The 22,823-nt window shown below is 35.8% G+C and overlaps 1 protein-coding gene, 1 long non-coding RNA gene and 1 pseudogene across 3 annotated transcripts in view; 1 reads left to right on the plus strand and 2 right to left on the minus strand.

Moving 5' to 3' along the window:
- Positions 1–22,106, plus strand: part of MMRN1 (multimerin 1) — a 59,544-nt gene extending 37,438 nt beyond the window's left edge. Inside the window, exons 6-8 of the mRNA XM_059922412.1 lie at positions 3,982–5,970; positions 19,610–19,762; positions 20,987–22,106. Coding sequence (XP_059778395.1) covers positions 3,982–5,970; positions 19,610–19,762; positions 20,987–21,408 — 2,564 coding nt within the window. The 3' untranslated portion in view covers positions 21,409–22,106. The remainder of the gene's footprint in view (positions 1–3,981; positions 5,971–19,609; positions 19,763–20,986) is intronic.
- Positions 396–1,088, minus strand: LOC132366705 (ras-related protein Rab-5B-like; annotated as a pseudogene).
- The window catches only part of LOC132365750 (uncharacterized), a 30,366-nt gene continuing 12,271 nt past the window's right edge, over positions 4,729–22,823 (minus strand). Inside the window, exons 3-5 of one of the 2 annotated variants that reach the window (XR_009503214.1) lie at positions 16,405–16,495; positions 4,957–5,033; positions 4,729–4,869 (exon numbers count right to left, since the gene is read on the minus strand). This is a non-coding gene — a long non-coding RNA (uncharacterized LOC132365750). The remainder of the gene's footprint in view (positions 4,870–4,956; positions 5,034–16,404; positions 16,496–22,823) is intronic. The other variant, XR_009503215.1, reaches the window with a different exon arrangement.

Genomic DNA, 22,823 nt, shown 5'->3' on the forward strand with positions numbered 1-22,823 from the left:
GATCAAGAACAAAGACTGACCAAAAGCAGAAGGGGAAGGGGTGGGAGACAAAAAAAAGTTTTCTGAAAAAAATGGGGACGAGGAGGAGGAGGAAAGATACGTAGGTCACTGTCTTGCACCTATAATACAAAGTGAAGAAAGTTTGTTTTGGAAGGTAAGTCCTGGGGGATCTGACCCCCAAGCCCCAGAGCAGGGGTAGGAGGCCAGTGGCAACAGCTGCCTGGTGTTGTTGCTGAAGCGTTACAAAGTGCCGTGACGGAGCGGTCAAGAGGCAGCCCTTGGGAGCCAGGGCCCCGTGTGCTGTTACCGTAGGGGCTGTGTGCTGAGCGGTGGGGATGGAGGTTATTTCCTGGCTCTCGTGCTAGCTCCATACTTGTTCGCCGCTAGCCACGCCCTCAGGTGCTCCAACACTGGCTCTTGTTCTGCTGGGACTGCTCGTGGAGATCCACACCCCCGGCTTCGGCCTGCTGCACCCTCCGGATCCTGGGGTTCACTCTTCGGCAACTTCTTAGCTATTGCCAGGAAGAGATGGTTCACGTTCTTAGCTGTCTTGGCTGAAGTCTCCATAAACAATAAGCTGTTGTCATCTGCACACGCCTGGGCCTCTTCGTACTCCGCCACGTGCTTGTTGGCCAGGTCGGCTTCATTCCCCGCCAGGGCAATAACGATGCTAGGACTGGCCTGTCGCTGTAGTTCCTTTACCCATGTCTTTGCTCGGGCCAAGGTTTCCTGATTAGTAATGTCATAAACCACAGTTGCAGCTTGGGCACCGCTGTAGTACACGGCGGCCAAGATATGGTATCGCTCCTGCCCCGCTGTGTCCCAGATCTCAGACTTGACTGTTGTGTCATCTAGACAAACCGACTGGGTGAGGAAGGCCGCTCCAGTGACGCTCTCCTGGTACTCGTGGAACTGCCCTTTGACAAAACGTAATTCCAGGCTAGACTTCCCCACTGCAGACTCACCCAGCAGGACCAGTTTGAACTGGCATATTTTGCTGGCCTGGGGCTGCCCACTGGGCCTGGCTGTGCTTCTGCTAGTCATGGCTAGATTATAAGAGTGGGAAAGGGTAGGGGATGCCACAAAGCGGCAGAGGGGGGAGGGGGGAGGGGGGGGGAGGGGCGGGGACTTCCAGGCTTCAACAGTCCTGGGGCTCCGTCTCCCCAGTGGGGCCTGAGCCTGTGTCGAACAGACAGACAGCTGCAGCTCAGCCAAACCCTCCTCCTCCTCCTCCTCCTCCTCCTCCTCCCCCTCCTCCTCCTCCCCCTCCTCCTCCCCCTCCTCCTCCTCCCCCTCCTCCTCCTCCCCCTCCCCCTCCCCCCTCCTCCCCCTCCCCTCCCCCTCCTCCCTCCCCCTTCCCCTCCCCCTCCCCCTCCCCGCCCTGGGGCAGGGCCCCAGCCTCCATTGAAGTTTTAAAGCATGAGAGTACCTTCTAATGTTTACTTCGATTGTTTACTTTTTTTCCTAATTAATTTGATCACGATTCTGTACTAAATTTTACCTGTTACAGTGTTTTCGCCTATTGTCATTCTTTTTCTGACTTTCAGGTCATGTAGTTTTTCTCTTGCTGAAGTGAAAATCTGTTGTTGTTGTCCACAATTAACTAATTAATTTAATTACGCTTAAGTTTTATTTTACCTTGTCAATCTTGGAAAACATTTTAAGCCAAAATTATGAGGTTATATATCCTAGGGAAGTCTGATTCCTAACCTTAATTATTTTATTGTGTTTCATCTAGTTGTTTTTGTCATGAGAATTAAAGACAATTTTAACTAACAGGAAATGACTAAATGATCCTGTAGAAAGTGCAATAAAAATAACTTTGCTATTAAGCAGTGCCTTACACTCAGTGAAGCTAATATATTCTATTTTAAGTATAAGAAATCTAATTTTCCACATTTCATTTTCTGTGTAGCATCTAGAATGTGCTCAACGAAGATTTGTTGTATAAATGAGTGACATGTCAAATGCTAAGTAAAATTTAGAAAATAAAAATACTTTAAAACCTTTCTTGGTATGATTATTCATGTTAGTAAATGCAAAAGTTAGGACTGTTTCAGTATAATTTATCTTAACTGCAGCTATTTAATCTTTTCTAAGCCTTTCCTTAGTACTTTGGTGTTGTGTGTCGCTGATTACTATTTCATACTTCACATGCTTTTATTATTTTTTTCTATTACATACAAGTTGATTTTCACTTACTTATAGTTTTTAGACTTTTAAGTTTATATCAGTTTCTACTAGGTTTAGAAATGTAAAACAAATTTTTGTACTCTGGAAATCCTAGACCGTAAAGATCAATTAAAAACATGCATCTTTAAGATCTAGGATTTCCAAGGAAATATTTATCCATTCACAGCTTTGTCTTTGTACCACATAATTAGTATCAAGACCCTCAAGCAATACATCATTCTATCTGGTATAATTGCTCTTTCACAATATGTTTTATGTAGGTCTCTCAAGCAACTTAAATACTTTTTAAAACTTGCTTACAAAATAGAGACATGTAGAGACTATGTATTTTTATCCTATAATCATCTTTCTTGAATAGACTTCATAGTAGCCATAATTTACTTCACAATACCCCATTGTATAGACCTTCCTGATTAAAATGCTTTGTATTATGTTGCCTGTATTTTACCTTACAGATATTGGGTACATTGGCTACATGTTTGAATGAACATATCTTCCATTTATATCTGTTTCATTGCCATGTACTATAAATATGCCTCAAGCATGTTTTATTTTTCCCGTTTTCTGTTTTTGTATGTAACAGGTTTGTTTCTTTGTTTTTACATGTTTGAATATTTATTTCCTGTTCTAAGTAGTTCTGAATAGTTCAAGACCCTTTTTTTCTTTTTCCTTTTTTTTTTTCTAATGCTACGTTTATAACTATCCATAATTCTGGCTCGTGATCATTCTATTCTTTCTAAAGGGGAGATACTAGTATGTGCTTCATTAGTGGCAAGTTTCCTCTCCTCTTTTTGTTAAGAATTAATGTCATGATATTGTAAATCAACTATATTTCAATAGAAATATTTAAAAAAAGAATTATCAAACTAAAAATAAATAAATAAAATCACCTAAAAAATTAATGTCATATTATGAGAGTCAATGTGGATCTTAAATTTCTATCATTTGACTTAGTTTTGTGATCCTCAAACCTCTCATTATTTTTATTTTATTGTTATTATGAACTATTGTTGAATCTTGTGATTATTACTTCATATTGTTCCTCCTCTGGGAACCTCATTAAATTTCTTCTCTGCAGTCAATATATTAAATTTTATAAGCTCGAAACACAAGTTCTGAAACCTAATTACAGTTGACCCTTGATCAACATAGGTTTGAACCTCCTGGGTCCACTTACATAAGCAGACTTTTTTCAATGGTAAATACTACAGCGCTACACAATCCACAGTCGGTTGGTTGAATCTAAGGATGTGGAACTGTGGATTCAGAGGAACCTTGGATATAATGGAGGGCCAGCTGTAAATTATATGTGGAGTTTTAGCTGTGCAGAGGGTCGGCACTCCAATCCCTGCATTGTTCAAGGGTCAACTGTACTAGAAACCTAATAAACAGTCATGAGCTAACATCAGGTATTATTTACTAAGGCAGAAAGCCCCAAACCATTTATTTTTATACAAGACTAAGGCTAGAATCATTGCATACAAGGCTGTATTAACTGAAGTCGGTAGTAGTTCCTTTATGCCTTTGTCCAGAGAACCTTAGTTCTATGATTCTAGCATGTTCCCAGCAACTGATTTTTTCCCTCAGACTTATCAGTTAAGAGGGTGACCACCTTATATGAACTCTAGTAATTTTTTTAAATTTCATAAGTAAATGTAGTCAAGAGATATTTTTATTATCTCATGTCATTAATGTTTAGTCTCAAACTTTTATCTTTTTAGAACTATCTCAAGTTTACATTATTAAAATCATGTATCATTTATTGTTGTTTATTATTTCTTTCTCCAGGTCTAAAATCCAAAAGCATTAATGATCTGGTGAAAGATATAGTAAGAGAACAATTTAAAATTTTTCAAAATGACATGCAGGAGACCATAGCGCAGCTCTTCAAGACGGTATCAACTCTCTCGGAGGACCTTGAAAACACCAGACAGATAATTCGACAAGTTAATGAAACCGTGGTTTCAGTAGCAGTCCAGCAAAAGTCTGTTTTAATGCAAGAAAACAGGCCCACTTCGACTGATATACTGGATCTAAAAAATCGCATTGTGAATGTAAGACAAGAAATGACTTTTGCATGTGAGAAGCCTATTAAAGAACTAGAAGCAAAGCAGACTCATTTAGAAGGTGCTCTAGAACAGGAGCGCTCAAGGAGCATTCTGTATTATGAATCCCTCAACAAGACCCTTTCTAAAATGAAGGACGTGCAGGAGCATCTTTTATCAACGGAACAAGTATCAAATCAGAAGAGTGTTCCAGCCGCTGAATCAGTTAGCGATAACGTCACTGAATACTTGTCTACTCTACATGAGACTGTAAAGAAGCAGGGTTTGATGCTGCTGCGTATGTTCGATGATTTGCACACCCAAGACAGCAAGATTAACAATCTCACCCTTGCTTTGGAGATGGAGAAAGAATCTGTCAGGGAGGAATGTGAAGACATGTTATCCAAGTGCAGAGATGATTTTAAATTTCAAATTAAGGACACAGAAGAGAATTTACAAGTTTTAAACCAAACATTGGTTGAGGTTCTCTTTCCAATGGACAATAAGATGGATAAAATGAATGAGCAACTAAATGATTTGACTTACGATATGGAGATTCTTCAACCCTTGCTCGAGCAGGGAGCACCCTTTAGGGAGACAATGACATATGAGCAACCAAAAGACGTAGTAGCTACAAAGAAAAAAGTGGAAAATTTGATTACTGCTGTTAACAGTCTAAATTTGCTAATCAAAGAACTTACAAAAAGATACAACTTACTTAGAAATGAAGTACAGAGTCGTGGGGATTCCTTAGACAGACGCATCGATGAACATGCCTTAGAAATGGAAGATGGTCTAAATAAGACAATAACTATTATAAATAATGCCATTGACTTCATTCAAGATAACTACATGCTAAAAGAGACTTTAAATACAACAAAGTATAATCCTGAGGTCCATCACAAATGTATCCAAAATATGGAAACGATTTTGACATTTATTTCTCAATTCCAACGTTTGAATGAGTCTATTGAGATTTTGGTCAATGACAATCAGAGATATAACTTTGTTCTGCAAGTTGCCAAGGCCCTTGCATATATTCCTAAAGATGAAAAACTAAGTCTGTCCAACTTTCAAAAGATTTCTCAAATGATCAATGAAACCAGTTCCCAAGTGATAAAATACCAGCAAAATATGAGTCATTTGGAGGAAAAAATACTCTCAGCCACAAAAATTTCCAAAGATTTTGAAACTCGGTTGCAAGGCATTGAGTCTAAAGTGACCAAGACGCTCATACCTTATTATGTTTCACTAAAAAAAGGCTTTGTAGCTACAAATGAGAGAGACCAGGCTCTACAACTGCAGGTACTAAATTCCAGATTTAAAGCCCTGGAAGCAAAATCCATTCATCTTTCCATTAATTTCTCTTTACTTAACAAGACTCTCTATGAAGCTTTAACAATATGTCATGATGCTTCTACAAGTATATCAGAACTGAATGCTACCATACCCAAGAGGATAAAAGGTTCCCTACCAGATATTCAGCTTCTTCAGAAAGGTCTGACAGAATTTGTGGAATCAGTGATTGAAATGAAAACTCAAATTGCCCTATCTAATTTAACTCGGTATATAAATCAAGCATTGTCTGGTAGTCTTGCAAATATTGTCAAGTCACAGAAGCAAATAAAACCATTGCTGAAGAAACCCAATACACTTAAGAAACCAACAGTGAATGTGACCACTGTCCTGATGGGCCGGACCCAAAGAAACACAGACAGCATTCTACTTCCTGGTAAGCTATTGTTAAAAAATAACTTTTAATCTCTTTTCCTATTTAAGTGGTGTTTAGTAGGTCTGTATGGTTTAGCAAGAGCATAAGATATAAAGAGCACTTACTTAAACTTGAGTAAATAGTTAAGAAATTCAAAGATCCCTGATATATTATTTGAATCTGATTTTATCCTATATAAAGTAGGCATCAATACAAAACGACTCTTTATAGTGTAAATATTTTTCTACATGTTTCTTAACTTTTTTTCTGACAAGACCCCTATAAAACAATCAAGTTTGCCCTTGTAGAACATTTTTCTTTGCATGTGTAATTAAAGGAAGCTATTAGACAATGAGCTCCCTGATGAGTAAGACCAGATTGTATCCTATTCCTTTTGGTGTTACCTGGCAAAGGGTCAGTATGCAATAGGAACTCAGTGAATATCTGTTGAATGACTGTCTGGCTGAGTGAAGGTACAGTGAGCAGGTATTCAGTTTGGGCAGATCACAGAAGGCCTTGAATGACAAGCTAAGTATCTTAGTCCCTTTGGGCTGCTTTAACAAAACGCCACAGACTGGGTAGCTTAGAAACAACAGAAATTTATTTCTCGACGTTTTAGAGACTGGAAAGTCCAAAATCAGGGTGCCAACATAGTCACATTCTGGTGAGAGCCCTCTTCCTGGTTCACTTGGTTCCAGTAATTGCATGCTGTGTCCTCACATGGCAGAAGGGGTGAGGGAGCTCTGGGGCGTCTCTTTTATAAGAACACTAATCCCATTCATGAGGGCTCCATCCTTATCTCCTAAGCACCTCCAAAGGCCCCACCTCCTAATTTCAGCAACTCTGGAAGTTACGATATCAACATATAGATTTTGGGGAGATACATTCAAGGCATGCAGACATGATTTTGTGAAGAGTGGTCTTTGAAAATTTCAAGCAGAGCATTGGGTATGGTGAGAACTGTGTCTCAGAAGCACGAAGCTACCAGTAGTGTGTAGCATGACCACAAAGAAGAAATCAGAGATACCAGTTAGGACACTATTGGCAAGATCAATGGGAGCCAGATATTAGGAAGAGGTAGTTGAATCAGAGGAGATGGGTATGAATAGTGTCATGAAAGTAATATCAACAGAAACAGAAAGCTTGTGGGAAAATTAATGGTCTAAGGAACAACAAATCATGATTCTGGTCCTAGTTATTTCCGTATGTTTCTGTGTAGCCTTGAGTAATCCACCTCTCTGGGTCTCGGCTTCTTCCTTTTATGTGATGGGATTGCAATAGGTATTTTTCTGAGCTCACTAGTAGAAATATGTTGCAGGCTGGATTGCTGTAAAAAAACATGAGCTTTTCGCAGCCTGAATACACAGCACTTGGGGAGGGGAGAGATCTAGAATATACTGAGGTTTTGCATTTGGGAAATGAGAGGGTAGAAGTACCATTGACAGATGTTGTAAACACCAGAGAAGCATACATTTGGGAAGAAAGAAGAATTTAGTGTAGTGCATATAAACTACTTAATAGTCTCTCTGTACGAAAGAAGTGTTTTATTAAGATGTCTGGCATATGAGTAATATTAAATAATCTTTCCACAATGAAAAGAATAGCTACGGACTCTTACTAAAAGAAATGACAGTGAACCTCTCATATGAGTCTGCTGTTAAAATATACACTCATTTGGATGAATTTTGAATTTTATTGCTTTTTCATTACAAAAGGGTAATATTATCCTAGCTTAATATGACCCTTCATGTTTAATCTCTGAATGTTCAGATAATATGAAAAATCACAGAATAATACAAAGTTGAGTTGTCTCTTGACAATTTAAACTATTTTATTTATTTATGACTCCTTCCAAATTAATCTGACCCAGGAGGACTAATCTTACCATGTGGGATCACAGAACAAATTATTTAGGCTTACATGTTTCCAAGAGAAAAGTAGTATTTCAGTACAAGATGTTCTTACAATAATAATTTTAGGAAAAATATTGAGTTGTTCTTTCTTCATACTACTTTAATTCTTGGTCCTCTTCTGGCCACTGCAAATGAGTTTCAGTTAAACTCCACAGGATGTGTGATCATACACCAGGCAAACTGTGTCATTTTTTTTTCCTTAAACCAAAAAATACCCGTATCTATCCAGTAAGTATAAATTTAAATAGCTTCAAAATTAATTGAGTTAAGAGACTCAGTAGAACATAAGAACTAATAAACCTTTAGAGTATAAAGAATGCATGTTAGGAGCTTATAAAAATTGCATTGAGATATTTATATCAAGTTGACTCAATATTGGGCTTAATAGGCTAATAATTAACTTAGTACTGATTCTCTTTTTTTTTTAATGATGCCTGGATATAATTGTTTCTTGTTCCTTTATTTACTGTAAGTAGAATTTTTATAGGCCTCAAGTTAATAATTAATTAGAAGTTCTTTATCTTTGTAAAGATAACCCATAATGATGTCAGGGCAATACAGGTATATTGGCCTAATTTCATATGTGGGGCAGATATTCACTGTATACAGAATCAGCAACAAAAATGTGTGAGGCCCTTTCAAGTGGATGCGTAGGTATGCGTGCTCGTTAAGCTGGCTCTGCTTCTATGGGTCATAAAACTGATGGTATTCACTGAACAGCTGAGCAGGTAAAGTCTGTGCAAGATAATAAAACCAGTGGACTCAGGCTAAATTCTCCTCTAAGAATAAACCAATTGCAAAATAAACTACTTCCTTTGATACCAACTGTGAGACACACCGACACACTAGTTAAATTTGGCTGTGTTTCCTCTGACTTTTCTATGATACTGTAAATACTGTCTAGCCACATTACTCCCCTACCTAACACCAGAAGGTAATTTATCACGATTCTACAAATCTCACAATAATATTATTCAGATTATAGCCACTATCATTTGCAGAATAAATGCAGTTTGTAGAAACAAAAACCACAGAAACATAGTTTATAAAATTTAATCATTTTTTTTCTTTTTTTAAATTGAAGTACAGTCAATTTATAATATAGTGTCAGTTTCAGGTGTACAGCACAGCGATTCAGTTATACGGTTATACATATATGTTCTTTTTTAGATTCTTTTCCCTTATAGGTTATTACAAAATGTTGAGTATAGTTCCCTGTGCTATACAGTAGGTCCTTGCTGTTTGTCTATTTTATATAGTGTGTATATGTTAATCCCAATCCTCATTTATCCCTCCTCCCTCCCCCTTTCCCCTTTGGTAACCATAAGTTTGTTTTCTATGTCTGTGAGTCGCTTCCTGTTTAATCTTAATTTTAATAACTGATAACCTCCTTTGAAGCCAAATAATAGTAATACTATAATGACGTAATATTGGATACCATTTATTAACACTTACTACATCCCAGGCACTGTACAAATTCTACTACATATGTTCTTTCATTTAGTATCTATGAGGTAGCTATCATTATTCTTATTTTGAAGATGAGTAAACTAACCCTCAGAGAGATGAACTAAGGTATCCTGCCTAAGGTCATGCAACTAGTAAGTGATGGAGCCTGACTCCTGGTCTGTTGGACTCAAGGCTCTGCTCAACTACTGTACTGAAGTAGATTGTGAAGTCTATTCACCTGCCTTCCTCTTCCTTCTGCTTGTGTTTGATGAACCATATCTATCTCAGAGTCTGGCCATATCTGAATATTCCATATGGCCAGAGTTGATATTCCCAGGGAGTTTGCTTTCTTGAGGATCCAAATATTACCACTTGTTTCTGCATTGACCAGAAGGAAGTAAAAGGGATACTTTTCAGTTTAGCTTTTCTGTGTCAATGGCCAGTGGGCAGTTGTCATTGAAAGTTGGCATCAGTTGTTCACCATATCTTTTTTTTTTTTTTTTTAATTTATTTTAACTTATTTATTTTTGGCTGCGTTGGGTCTTCGTTGCTGCGCATGGGCTTTCTCTAATTGCGGCGAGCGGGGGCTACTCTTTGTTGAGGTGCACAGGCTTCTCATTGCGGTGGCTTCTCTTGTTGCAGAGCACAGGCTCTAGGCGCACAGGCTTCAGTTGCTGTGGCACGTGGGTTCAGTAGTTGTGGCTTGTGGGCTCTAGAGCACAGGCTCAGTAGTTGTGGCGCACGGGCTTAGTTGCTCCGCGGCATGTGGGATCTTCCTGGACCAGGGCTTGAACCCATGTCCCCTGCATTGGCAGGCGGATTCTCAACCATTGCGCCACCAGGGAAGCCCCACACCATATCTTGTTTGAGCTGATGCAGTAGGAGGTAACATTCAGAGTTCCCTTCCATATCACTTTCTTCTGAGCCATTCCCACATTCAGTTATGCTAATTACGATTCCTCTCAGGCCAATGCTGATAAACTGTTCTGGTTGAATCCCTAAATATTTGATTTGTTTCTAAACAATAGTCCAGTAGACACCAAGAGGATTTTATTTCCTCTTTGAAGATTTGTTTGTGGAGCAATTGGCAGATTTGTTCCTGCAGAGCGGGTTTGGCTGCTTGCCTTGCAAGAGGAGCTGAATCCTGAATTGAATTGTTGTAACGATGTCAGCAGCATGGCTGAGGATGCGCCCTCCGCTCGTGAGACCATCGACTTTTTATTTTAACCGTTCCTCCAGTATTTACCAAGTATATTTAACTCTCCTTAATAAACCTCTTTTATTCATCAATGTCACTTTAACTACTCTTCTTAAGAAAGACTACATTCTGTAACAGATTTGGCAGTATACCAAATACAACTTTTTAAATTATCATTTCTGTGAATATAAGCAATTTAAAAGAAAAAATAAGAACCTAGTGAATATTTTACTGTCTTACATCACTTTAAAAACCATTTCTAAATTTTGTGACACAGCATAGAGGCAGTTGTGATGACTAAGAAGCACTGAACTTGGAATCAGGAAAACAAAGTTTAAGTCCTGCCTAGCAATGTGTTTATTTGTAAAAGTCATTTATTTTTCTAAAACTTACTTTCCCCATTTATAAAATTAGAATAACATATCTACCTTACAAAATTTGAGAATCAAAGAAATCAACTTTCATACAGTGTATTATTGAGGTAGTTATGACTATATGATACAATTTTCTCAGCTATATTCAATGTTTATATTTTATTTTCTCTAAAAATTTCACTTAATATTTGATATGTAATTATTTCCATGTAGCAACATAATTTAAATGCTCATGGTATTCCATTGTTCCATCTTTAATTTATGTCACTGTGTTTTAAACTCAGCAAATGTTGATAAATGAGCTTATGCTTACCACATAATAAATCAAAAAGAACAGGATTAAAAATATAAAGGCTTAAATGTATAAAAATGCATGGGTACTGACAAGCACTAAAAAATATCCACAAAAGTTTTAATAAGAGTTTTTTCCAAGGTATTTCAGCTCTTTATATGCTTTTCCATATCATAAAAAATAAACATTCTCATATATACCTCAGGATAAGTTGACTTCTATACAAAATATTGAATATAAGCTAATTAAATTTTGAAGGATAGCTACTTGAATTGAGTTTACAATGTGTTTTGTAAGGTATCCAAAATGACACACAAGCTTGCTATGCTAGAAGCATTCATGGGATTCAGCATTTAGTTATACACACAGCTAAGGATTATTATAGTGAAATAATAGATGATAGGATCAGCAAGGGGAAAGACCCAGGCAGAGTCTGGAGAAATCCATGCATAGGCTTTCTTATGCTCTCTCCTTCCCATGAGGGGGTGTACTTCTATATGTTCTGTTTTCCAGTCACCAAAAAATGCAGTCACATGTGTGCAATTTTTCCGCCCAGAGAAGACCCTCAGATATTAAGCTCTCAAGGGTTTTATTGGGGCTCACACTGCTATAACAATGTACCATAGATAAGGTGGCTTATAGTCAAGAGAAATTCACTTCTCACAGTTTTGAGATCAGGCCGGCATGGTCAAGTTCTGATGAGAGCCCTCTTCTGGATTGCAGACTGTCAACTTCTTGTTTTATTCTCACATGGCAGAAAGGGAAGGAGCGAGAGAGTTCTCTGGGGTCCCTTTTAAAAGGGCACTAATCCTATTCATGAAGGCACCACCCTAAATACCTAAATGACCTAAATACCTCCCACAGGCCCCACCTCCTAGTACCATCACCTGGGGAGTTAGGGATTCCACCTATGAGTTTGTGGGGGACACAAACATTCACTCCATAATAGGGCTGGTCACATAGGCACCCTCTGTGGAGCACATACCAAAAACTCCATACTCTAAAAGGAAAGTAGGCGTTCAGCATAAACCATATAGCTTGTCCGAAGAGTCAGGGCACTGCAAAAGACACTTTTTAAATAGTTAGAGAATAGAGAGAAGCCAAGTTCCCAGGCATAGATCAAGGGAAAATCCTTGCAAGTCGGCCTTCCTAATGGCAGCAGTCTCAGGCCTGTTATATTGACTCTTTTCTGCTCATGATATTAAAGATATTCTTTGTGTCAGAGTTGGTTAGCAAACCTGTCTTCTGGGGACAGCCTCCCCAGTTTGTGTCAATAAAACATATCAGTATTGAAAAGAATATTAAATGAACTAGTTTTTGTTCATTCTTCCCTGGGAGAAGAAAAGACTCCCCTAGCTTTCCAGAGGATGCCCCTTTGTAAGGAAGGATGACAGTTGAAGAGAGGATGCTGACAAAATTGACAATCCTTTCCTGCTTCATGTCTTGCAATAAAGTGACCATGGTACCTAAGGTGAACAGTCAGAAACTCATGCATTTGACACTCACATCTGAACCAAAATTTATGACACATGGTCTGACAATAAAAAGGAAATGGGACAGGATACCAGGTTCCATTTACATAGTCACTGCATATGCTGGGATTCGTTTTCTAACAAGAATCACAGGAGCTATTTCTCAACAATAGACTGCTTCTTTGACACCAAAGATTTGACACCAAATTTGATTATTAACTGATCTGTAATTAAATACACTGAATAGATGTCTTTCCACCAGTCCCTGACAACACTGTAAGTTCAAAATTGCACATGATAGTATTATTTTGTGCTGTACTGATTATCAAACATGAAAAAGAATGTGCTGGGATTATTAAATCACAGATTGTGACCATGTGGCACAGCAGTTTGAGTGGACATGATACTCGCATCTTGACAAAAAAATTGCAGCATAAAAAAATAGTTCTGCCGTATATTAACTGCGTATGAAATTTGAAAAACATACCCTAAAAGTTGTAATTGCCAGTTTTACTATACACAGCCTCAAAGCGGATCTGAATGGAAATAAGTATTTTATTATAAATTTAATTTGAATTATTCAAAGCTGTTTATTTTGAATATCATTGTTTTAGGGGAAAATATCACATGGCACTTTGTTGATACTGTGGATTAATGAAAACTCAAGTCTCTTCACCTCTCGAACAAATTACCAGAAAAATTATTACACAGTGTTTGGACAGCTAAAGAAATCAGTGAAAGAAAGTTATTGTGTGTCACTGTGCCAGAGTCATATAGGAATTAAAATACACATCTAACTTTTACAAAAAAGGAAATCAATTTTTATAGTTAATCAACAGTCCTTTAAGAACTCTTTTCTAGGCTTTATAATCCTAAGCGAGTGTTAAATTTAAACATTTTCATGGATATTTAGATTCGAGAGGCATCAGCACAAATATTGCGCCAATAAAACCAGGTATTGTTATAGATGCTTTGGATACATCATAACATTTTTAAAAATTTCTATCTTCTTGGAGTTTACACTCTAGCAAGGATAGAGGAAAAAAAAGTAAGTAAAAATGTAAATTACATAGTATGTTAAAAGGTGATAAATATTATGCATAAAAGAAAAAGCAGAGAAAGGTAGAGAAGCAGAGTTTTGTGGGATGTGCTGAGTGTGTTGGGAGCCAAGTGCAGTATTATTAAATAAGATGGTGGGATAGGCTTCAACTGTGGGAAAAATAGTGAATTCTGCAGGCAACTGGGGATATAATGGAAACTTTGTTATTTTGTTGTAACAAAAGTTGACAGTGGAAGATGTACCTATAGAGTAATGTGATATTTGGTTGTTATGTTTTATGTTTTAAAATTTTTTCCATGTGCTTTTGAACACTATGTTGTTATAAAGCTGTTTTGAATGTGAAAGAAAAGAAACATGCCACAGCATATACTAAGCACTAAATGAATGTTATAGGAGTTCATTATCATAAGAGTTTCGTGTCTTATTGAGAACTGGATGTTTGGGCAAATCTCATGGAAGAGGTAGCTTTGGGCTGAGCATTTATTCAACCATTTACACACTGTGTTGAGTATAATACATTTAAATTCATCCTGTTGGTAACAATTAAAAATTTTTGAGGAGTATGATGTCACCTTGTATGTGCATTATTAAGATTTATTTTGAGTTCATTCACAGATCAGTTAGAAAATTATTACAGCAGCCCTGGCTTGAATAGATTAAGACTTCAAATAGTGATAGAGAAAGGAACAAAATGGAAACTAGGAATGTTAGTTAAAAGTGAATAAATATTTAGTAGAAAACAGCTAACTGAAAATACAAACTCTTAGAATAAAGAATAACACCAAAGTTTAAATAAAGCATCAGTGATGGGAAGTTGGTCATTCCATTAATGGAAGTAGGAAGGTTAAGGAGGAAGTACAGTTGTACACAGGAAGAGAAGTTTATTCTGTGACACATGAGTTTAAAGATCTCTTATCCCTATGGAAATGTCCAGAAGTCATTTACAAACGTAGGTCTGGAACCAAAAGAGGGCTTGTAGCTAAAAAGTGGAAATTATTGCACAGAGGTGATATTTGAGGGCAAAGAAGTGAATTAGGTAGCTAGAGAAAAAGAAGAGAACTGAAGACAGAAACATGGAGATTTCCTTTATTTGAAGAGAGCACGGGGGTTGGGGGAGGAGTAATCAGAACCATCAGAACAAGGAAAGTGCGTGATTCTCTGAACTCAAAGTCTTTAAGAAAAAGAAAAAGACAAAAAGACATAATGATGTAGGAGACCTGTGCAAACAAAATAATAGAAGTAAAAATATTGGGGAGAGGTTTTTTTTTTATGGTATGGTTTACCTAGAGTTCAGTTCACTGTTTTTGATGTGCAGTCTATGAATTCTGACAGATGTGTAGTCACGCAATCACCACAACAATCAAGATGAAGAACAGTTCCATCACCCCCCAAAATTCTCTTATGTAACTCTGTAGTCAAACCCTACCTCCACTCCCAGCCACTGGCAACCAGTGATCTGTTTTCTTCCCTTACCCTTTTATCTTTTCCAGAGTATCTTTTAAATTAAATCATACACTGTGTGTAAGCTTTTGAGTCTGGCTTCTTTCACTTAGTATAATATGTTTGAAATCCGTCCATTTTGTTGCATGTATTCCTGTTCATCACCAAGTAGTAGTCCGTTGTATGGCTGTACTACAGTTTGTTTACCCATTTAGTAGCTGAAGGATATGTTGGCTGTTTTCAGTTTGAGGTGATTCTGAATAAAGCTGCTATAAACATTCACATACAGGTTTTTGTGTACACATATGTTTTCATTTCTCTGGAGTTAATATGTACCAGTAGCATAGCTTGGTTGTAAGATAAGTACAGCTTTAACTTTATAAGGACAGGCCAATCACTTGCTATTTCCATGAATAATGTAGGAGAATTCTAATTGCTCCACAACCTTGCCAGCACTTGGCACTGTCAATTTTGTTTATTTTACTATTTTAATAAGTGTATTACTGTATATAATTGTGATTTTATTTTGCATTTTCCTAATGACTAACATTGTTGAGCATATTTCAATATATTTGCCATTTTTAATACTTCTTTTGATTGAAGATTATGAGAAAAAGGCAAAACAGATGATAATATCAAATAAAAAACATTAAATTTTCTGGGTCATAGCTTAAGATAAATGAAAACAGTTTAATGACAAGGGTTATAGTAAATCATCTGGGACAGGGCTACTTCATTTGGTAAAGATTGCTGATATGATTAAATGAGCTTTAAATTATATTTGAAAGGTTAAGAAAAAAGATCCCAGAAACAATATCAAGAACAACAGATGTGATTTAAAAAGAAGAACAAAAATTAAAACTGACAGTTGAAGGAAAAGTAGTAAAGATGATTGGAAACAATATTTCCATCTGTCTATACACCAATGAACAGAATATGAGTGATTAGAGCAATGAATTTGAAAATTTAATATAAACAACTGTTCACATTTCTAGAAGTTGTTGAAAAGGGACATATGAAGTATTTTTAGAGCAATGGAAGGATAAGCATTATTTGATAGGTATAATTTTGATAAATGATGCAACAGAATAGCATTGAAAATTAATGTATCCATTGGTATGAGGGTGAAAACATGTTAGAGAGCATTGGCATCAGGAGGAAAGATAAAGAAAAATTCTAATGTTGTGTGGATACAGTATTTAGAGCAGATACTGGTGGATTTGTATAATGTTTTCCTCTGTGTATGACAAAACTCACCCAGAGGCAGTGATAGGTCTCCTCAGTAACCTGCTGCAAACTCCATTCTGCCCTAAGCAGGGATCAGAGTTATCTGCCCTCTACAACGTTACTGTTTAAATGAAGAAATAAAAAAATAAAATACTGATGCTAAAATAGAACTAAGCTTTACAAATTTAAAAATAATTTAAATAAGTAATTAAGAAAAGTAAAACATTATGTTATGTAAAACATATTATATATGACATGTTAGGGGTACTATAAATAAAAATAGAAGACATCAATATAAAGTGCCCTTTCATTTTATTCATCAAATACCTATTGAATAAGTGCTGAATGAGCGCCAAGAAAGGTTGAGTGGACAGAGTAGTAAATTCAACACAATCCCTCTTCTCATGGAGTTCAGACATTAAGCAAGTAATTAAAATAAAGAATGGTAAATATTGGCAAAGACAGTGCTTTGAAAATGTAAGGAGCTCTTCAATCAGTTCAAATTTAACATGAATATTTATGAAATATGGAAGTAGGATTAATAGAAAAGTGTAACCTGAGCACACGTTAGGGCACAGAAAGCAAAGACCAGAACAAATTGAGACTTATGAAACATTCCAAGACAGCGGTAAAAGAATGTTAGTCATGTTCAGAGCAGGGAAATGAATATTAAAAGATTAGTTATACTCTTTGCACAAGAAAGTAGAATGTTGAGTTGGCAGAACTTAACTAATTGTACAATCTCCAACAAAGAAAATAAATGGACTGAAAGGAGTTTAAGAGGTTATGGAAGCCCAAGGTAGAAGCTGTGGAAAGTTTGCTTGAAATAATTCTATGTCTCTAGAAAAACATGCCAGTGACATCATAGCAACAAACTCTACATGATGTTTGAGAAACTGTGATGAAGGGATAAGAGTATTAGATTAAGGATGAGGTCATCTACTCCATCTTCCACTGATTTGTTTATTCATCTTTAAAAAGACAATTTAGCACTTCTATATGCCAGGCACTGTGCTAGTCAATAGTGACACAAAGTTTAAGAAATGGAGGACCTGAGCCCTCACCTCACAAAAGCCCACACTTACTGGAAGTAAGGACAAGTGAGCAGTTACAGTAGGGTATGATCAATTCAACAGAACTTCAGAGCATCAGACAACAAATAAGAGAATTCACACAATTAATTCTATCAAAAGGGATGAGGAAAGATGTCAAAAAGAAAATGATGCTTTATTGGAGTCTGATTTTTGCTGTTAATTCAAGAAGAAATTGCCTATTGAACTTATTATAAAGGTACCTAACCATTTTTTAAGTATTATAGTAACAAAGTAAAAAAATATGAGTCAGATGATATACAAAAGTAGATTTGTAGCTGGTTGTATAATGAAATACAAATAGTTTCAACTGACAAATCAGTGCCAACCAATCTTTGGTTGTATGTTATAAGGCTCTGTACTTGACACTGATCCATTAAATATTTTTCTCAAAATGGGAATACAGTCAATATTTTATCATAACTTTAAATGGAGTATAGTTTGGTAAAATATTGCATCATTATATTGTACACCTGAAACTAATAACATAACACTGTAAGTCAACTACACTTCAAAAAAATTTTTTTAATTCTAATTATACAGGCATGCAGTTTGGTCACATTTTATATGAATTAGAATTATTAAATATTAGGTAGAATTATTTAAAATATTTATAGATCTCACTCTTGAGACAGATGTTAAAACAAATAACCCTAAATTTAAAAATCATCAGTGACCATGATTTGAAATGAGTGAATTGTAAACTGTTTACACAATTTCCACAAGGTGGAGCCATAGTGGTAACTGTGGCCAGTAATGTATTCTTCCAACCTTTTCTCTCCACATAATTATGAATTATGTTTATAACCATATTCATAATTTGAGGCTTCCTAAATAACTGAAATTATTCTATATCTAATAAGTGAACTGAAACTTGCCGTCTTCAGCAAATCAAACATATTGGGGATTTACCCCACTCTTTTACTGCTGTCTAATATTCCTTGATGAAAAGATACTATAATTCATTTAACAAGTCCCTCATCAGTGGTCATGTAGGTGTCCTACAATTTTTCACTAGTGCAAGTAATATCATAAAGAACTTTCTTGAATAATTATCTTTGTATACATATGGAAGGGTGTCTGGAATATATATTCTGGCCCGGAGAAATTTCTGGCTCCAAAGCAAATGAACCTTTTTAATTCTGTCAAATATGGTCAAATTGTCCTATTTGAAGGTTCCAACAATATAAGCTCTAATCAACATTGTATGAGAATGCCCATTTTCCTTCATATTGCATGATTATTTTGTTTTTAAATGTTGCCACCTGATAAAATATTGTTGGTGGTAATTTGTTATTCCTTAATTAGTAGTGAGGTTGAATAAGTTTTGAAAATTTTAATGAGCTTTTGTAGTTTTTGTTCAATGATTTGCCAGTTCATATTATTTGCCCACTTTTCACTATTTTTACAGGGTTACATACTTTTTCTTCTGGGTTAGTCAGAACTTTTCATTTGCTATGATTAGTCATCAGATTGTTGTAGCTGTTAAAAAAAATAGTTTCTCTTAATCTGGCACTTTGAAATTCAATAATGGGTGGTTTTCATTGCAAATGAGTTTTAATTCTTAGGTCATCAAATGTCAGGATTTTTCTTTTATGGCCTCTGGGTTTTGTTTATTTTGTTTGTGTTGAAAGAGCTTTCCAAAATTTTAAAGCTCAACAAAGATATTCCTTTTATTTGACTGTAATGCAATCATATATGTTTTTTTCACATTTAGTATTTTTGCACACATGGAATTTATATTTTTATGGATATCCAATTAGCTTAGCACCATTTACTGAATAGACTTTTTTTTTTTTCCTCCAATGATTTGAAATATTACTTTTGTCATGTACTGGTTCCAAATATCCATGATTGTGTGTCCAGATAGTCTATCTGTTCTCCAGTTGACCAAAATCTTAATATTTATCACACATAAATGCAGTGAATCACAGAATTAGTCCCACTTCCAAAAAACAGGAAAGGGCTTCAGAAGAAGCAGCTCAGGTAGTTCAGAGATTCTCATGAAGTCCCATGATTACATTGGTGGGTGTCCTGGACCTGGGAATGCATTTTCCTTATTTCTAATTCTGCTGCAAACTATGATTTGAGATCAACAGGAAAATAGGTCACTTTTACCCTCTTTTATCTTGATTCTTTTTCAGTAACAGAGGAGTATTCAGACTGTAGTAGATCCCCATGCCAGAACGGGGGCACATGTATAAATGGAAGAACTAGCTTTATCTGTGCTTGCCGACATCCTTTTACTGGTCACAACTGTACTGTCAAGGTGGTGGAAGAAAATGCTTTAGCTCCAGGTAAGAAAGTACACGCATCCTTGGATTTGCTCAATGTCATAAAAACAGTTTTTGAACTGTTTACGAATGAATGTTTAGACCTGCTTAATCTGGACTCACTTGAGGATTAATTCCTTTTACTTCTCAAATTAACTGAATAACATACATGATTTTGTCAGGTAAACTCATTGATATACACTAGTTGAAATTTTCAATATTGGTATAATAGAGGCAGTTTATTGAAAACTCCCCCCCCCCACTTATTTTTTTCCTAGTGCATCTTAAAAGAAAATACATATATATATGTATATATGTCGAACTAGTATAAACTATTTCTCCTCAAACAAGTTGTTAAAGAATACGTCTTTGATTCATATCAGATCTGATCCTTTAAATGAAGCCATAATAAGTGAATAGCAGTATGTCTTCTATGAAGGTCAAGTTCATAGTGTCATTTTGACTGGCTAAGGGCTGTTAGAACATGCTCAGATGTATTGAGTAGAACAAGATGCCTTTTTGCCCATTTACTTTCATAAGTATTGGTTGCTATAGATTTACTTCCAGAGTGTACCATTTCTGATTTTTATACAAGAAAATGTGTGCAGGGCTTAAAATATATTCTCTTTAAAATGACAGCAAAAAATATGTTGCAGATCAGCCTTTTCTTAATAGTGCGCTGCATAATAAAGAGTAAATTTTTTAGTCTGTTTTTAAATCTCAGCCTTTGTAAGTACATTTGGCATTAATTACATAGAAGATGGCTTTTGTCTACTTCTCGATAGTGCATACAATTTCATTGGGTTTCTGTTTTAGCCTCTAGAAACTGTTTGACAAGGTGCTGGAAAAATTGTTTCTGCATCATGTCAGCTTTAATTCCTGCAAGAGGCTTTAAAACATTCTGACATACCATAATAATCATAGAGTGCTTTGAATTCCTTCATCTCTGGAGAGATCAAAGCAACATGCAAATTAATCTTTGAGGCATTTCTATGAGGAAGGTATTGAGTGTTACTACCATTCTATCCTGATCTAAAGGGAGAAACGGTCTCAGAGAGGCTAAGCAATTTTGGGTAGTTCAGGCAAGAAAAGGGGCAAACACCCAAACACATATGCTCTTGTTAAGTCTGATGAATGACCTTTTTCCCTCTACTAACGCTTTTTGTAACCGAGATAAAATGATAAAGAGATAAACAGAACAAGGTCAAAACATGAAAATTAACTCTTTCCATTTTTTTCCGCTAACAGATTTTTCAAAAGGATCTTACAGATATGCACCGATGGTGGCATTTTTTGCATCTCATACATATGGAATGACTACACCTGGTCCTATCTTATTTAATAACTTGGATGTCAACTATGGAGCTTCATATACTCCAAGAACTGGAAAATTCAGAATCCCCTATCTTGGGGTGTACGTTTTTAGGTATACCATTGAGTCATTTAGTGCTCATATCTCTGGATTTTTAGTGGTTGATGGAGTAGACAAGCTTGCATTTGAGTCTGAAAGTATTAACAGTGAGATACGCTGTGATAGGGTTTTGACTGGGGATGCCTTATTAGAATTAAATTATGGGCAGGAAGTGTGGTTGCACCTTGTAAAAGGAACAATTCCAGCCAAATTTCCCCCTGCTACTACATTTAGTGGTTACTTATTATACCGTACATAAATTAGTGTGAAAGACAGACTGTCACCTTTACTGAGAAGCAGCCAGTGTTTTTATTTATCTTTGCATGCACATTTGCTCTGTTTTTGGTTTTTCCACATGAATGAAAACCAACTTCTTTTTGAAATCTGAGTAAGGCTGCAAGTTTGTTTATTTCATAAAATTATTTGAATATCTTTTGGACAACCTGTATATGGAGTTCTTGCTCCTAAGGAGATTTAGCGGCATGGAAAACAAAGTGCATTTGTTAGCATAACCATTCCTATTTTTGTCTTTTCATGTTTAGGCATTTCAGTGTGAAAGGAATATTATAAAATGACAATCACTCAATATTGCCAGTCACAGTAGTCTTTCCATTAGAACATTTAACTTTTGTTATTCCCTGTGTACATAAATATATAACATATGTTTCTTAAATTCACAAATTCAAATAAAGTACTCAAAGACCAAGAAGTGTTCTTTTAACTTTGATTTTTATTCTTTACTGTTGAGTTGACTAATTTTACATATTAAAATTTTCATTTGTAATGAGAATTTTTAAAGCTGAATTAGAAACTTAAAATATGCTTAACTATTGTTCCCTTCCTAAACTATATTCAATATCCTGTGATCAACCATAATGAAAAATTTGAAAAAAGAATATATATATGTATTACTGAATCACTTTGTTGTACTCCAGAAACTAACACAACATTGTAAATCAACTATACTTCAATAAAATTTTTAAAAAACTATTGTTCCTTTCCTATAATTAGAGAATAAAGTAGTACTTGACACATTTGAACACTTCACCCAAGTCTAAAGATACAGAAGTGGATATTTTACCTGCCTCTATCATACAATATCTACAGGGGAAAAAAAATAACACTTTTCTCTAATGAGTATCCTGTGGTAACACATGCAGACCTGCCTTATTCTTATAACAGGTGCATATATGCCATGGTGATACTACAATTTATGGATTTATGGGATGCTTCCTCTGCCTTGGTTTTCTTCTAAGCAACTTATACTGATTCCTTACAAAAGCTTTTATAAGGTGGGTATTATTATCATCATTTTTATGGTTGAACAGTGACTGACCAAGGAATGGACCAAGCTTCACAAGTAGGAAGGACTGAGGCAGTATTTAGAATCAGCCATTCTTCTCCAGCACCCAAATCCATCCTTTCTGTAAGTTACCTCCTAAGATGTACCATAATTGATTTAATAATCCATTATGAAGGCCATTTGGATTATCTCCAATGTTTCATTATAACAATGTTATTGTAGTGAACACCCTTAAACATATATTCCCTATATATTTAACAAGATAATTTTGAACAAGAGATTCCTATAAGTTATCATAAAAATAATAAGTAAGAAGTTTTTGGTATGGCAAACATTTTTCATGAATTAATTACTTTAATGCTTACTATAAT

The sequence above is a fragment of the Balaenoptera ricei genome, chromosome 5, assembly GCF_028023285.1.
Source record: "Balaenoptera ricei isolate mBalRic1 chromosome 5, mBalRic1.hap2, whole genome shotgun sequence".
Classification (NCBI taxonomy): domain Eukaryota; kingdom Metazoa; phylum Chordata; class Mammalia; order Artiodactyla; family Balaenopteridae; genus Balaenoptera; species Balaenoptera ricei.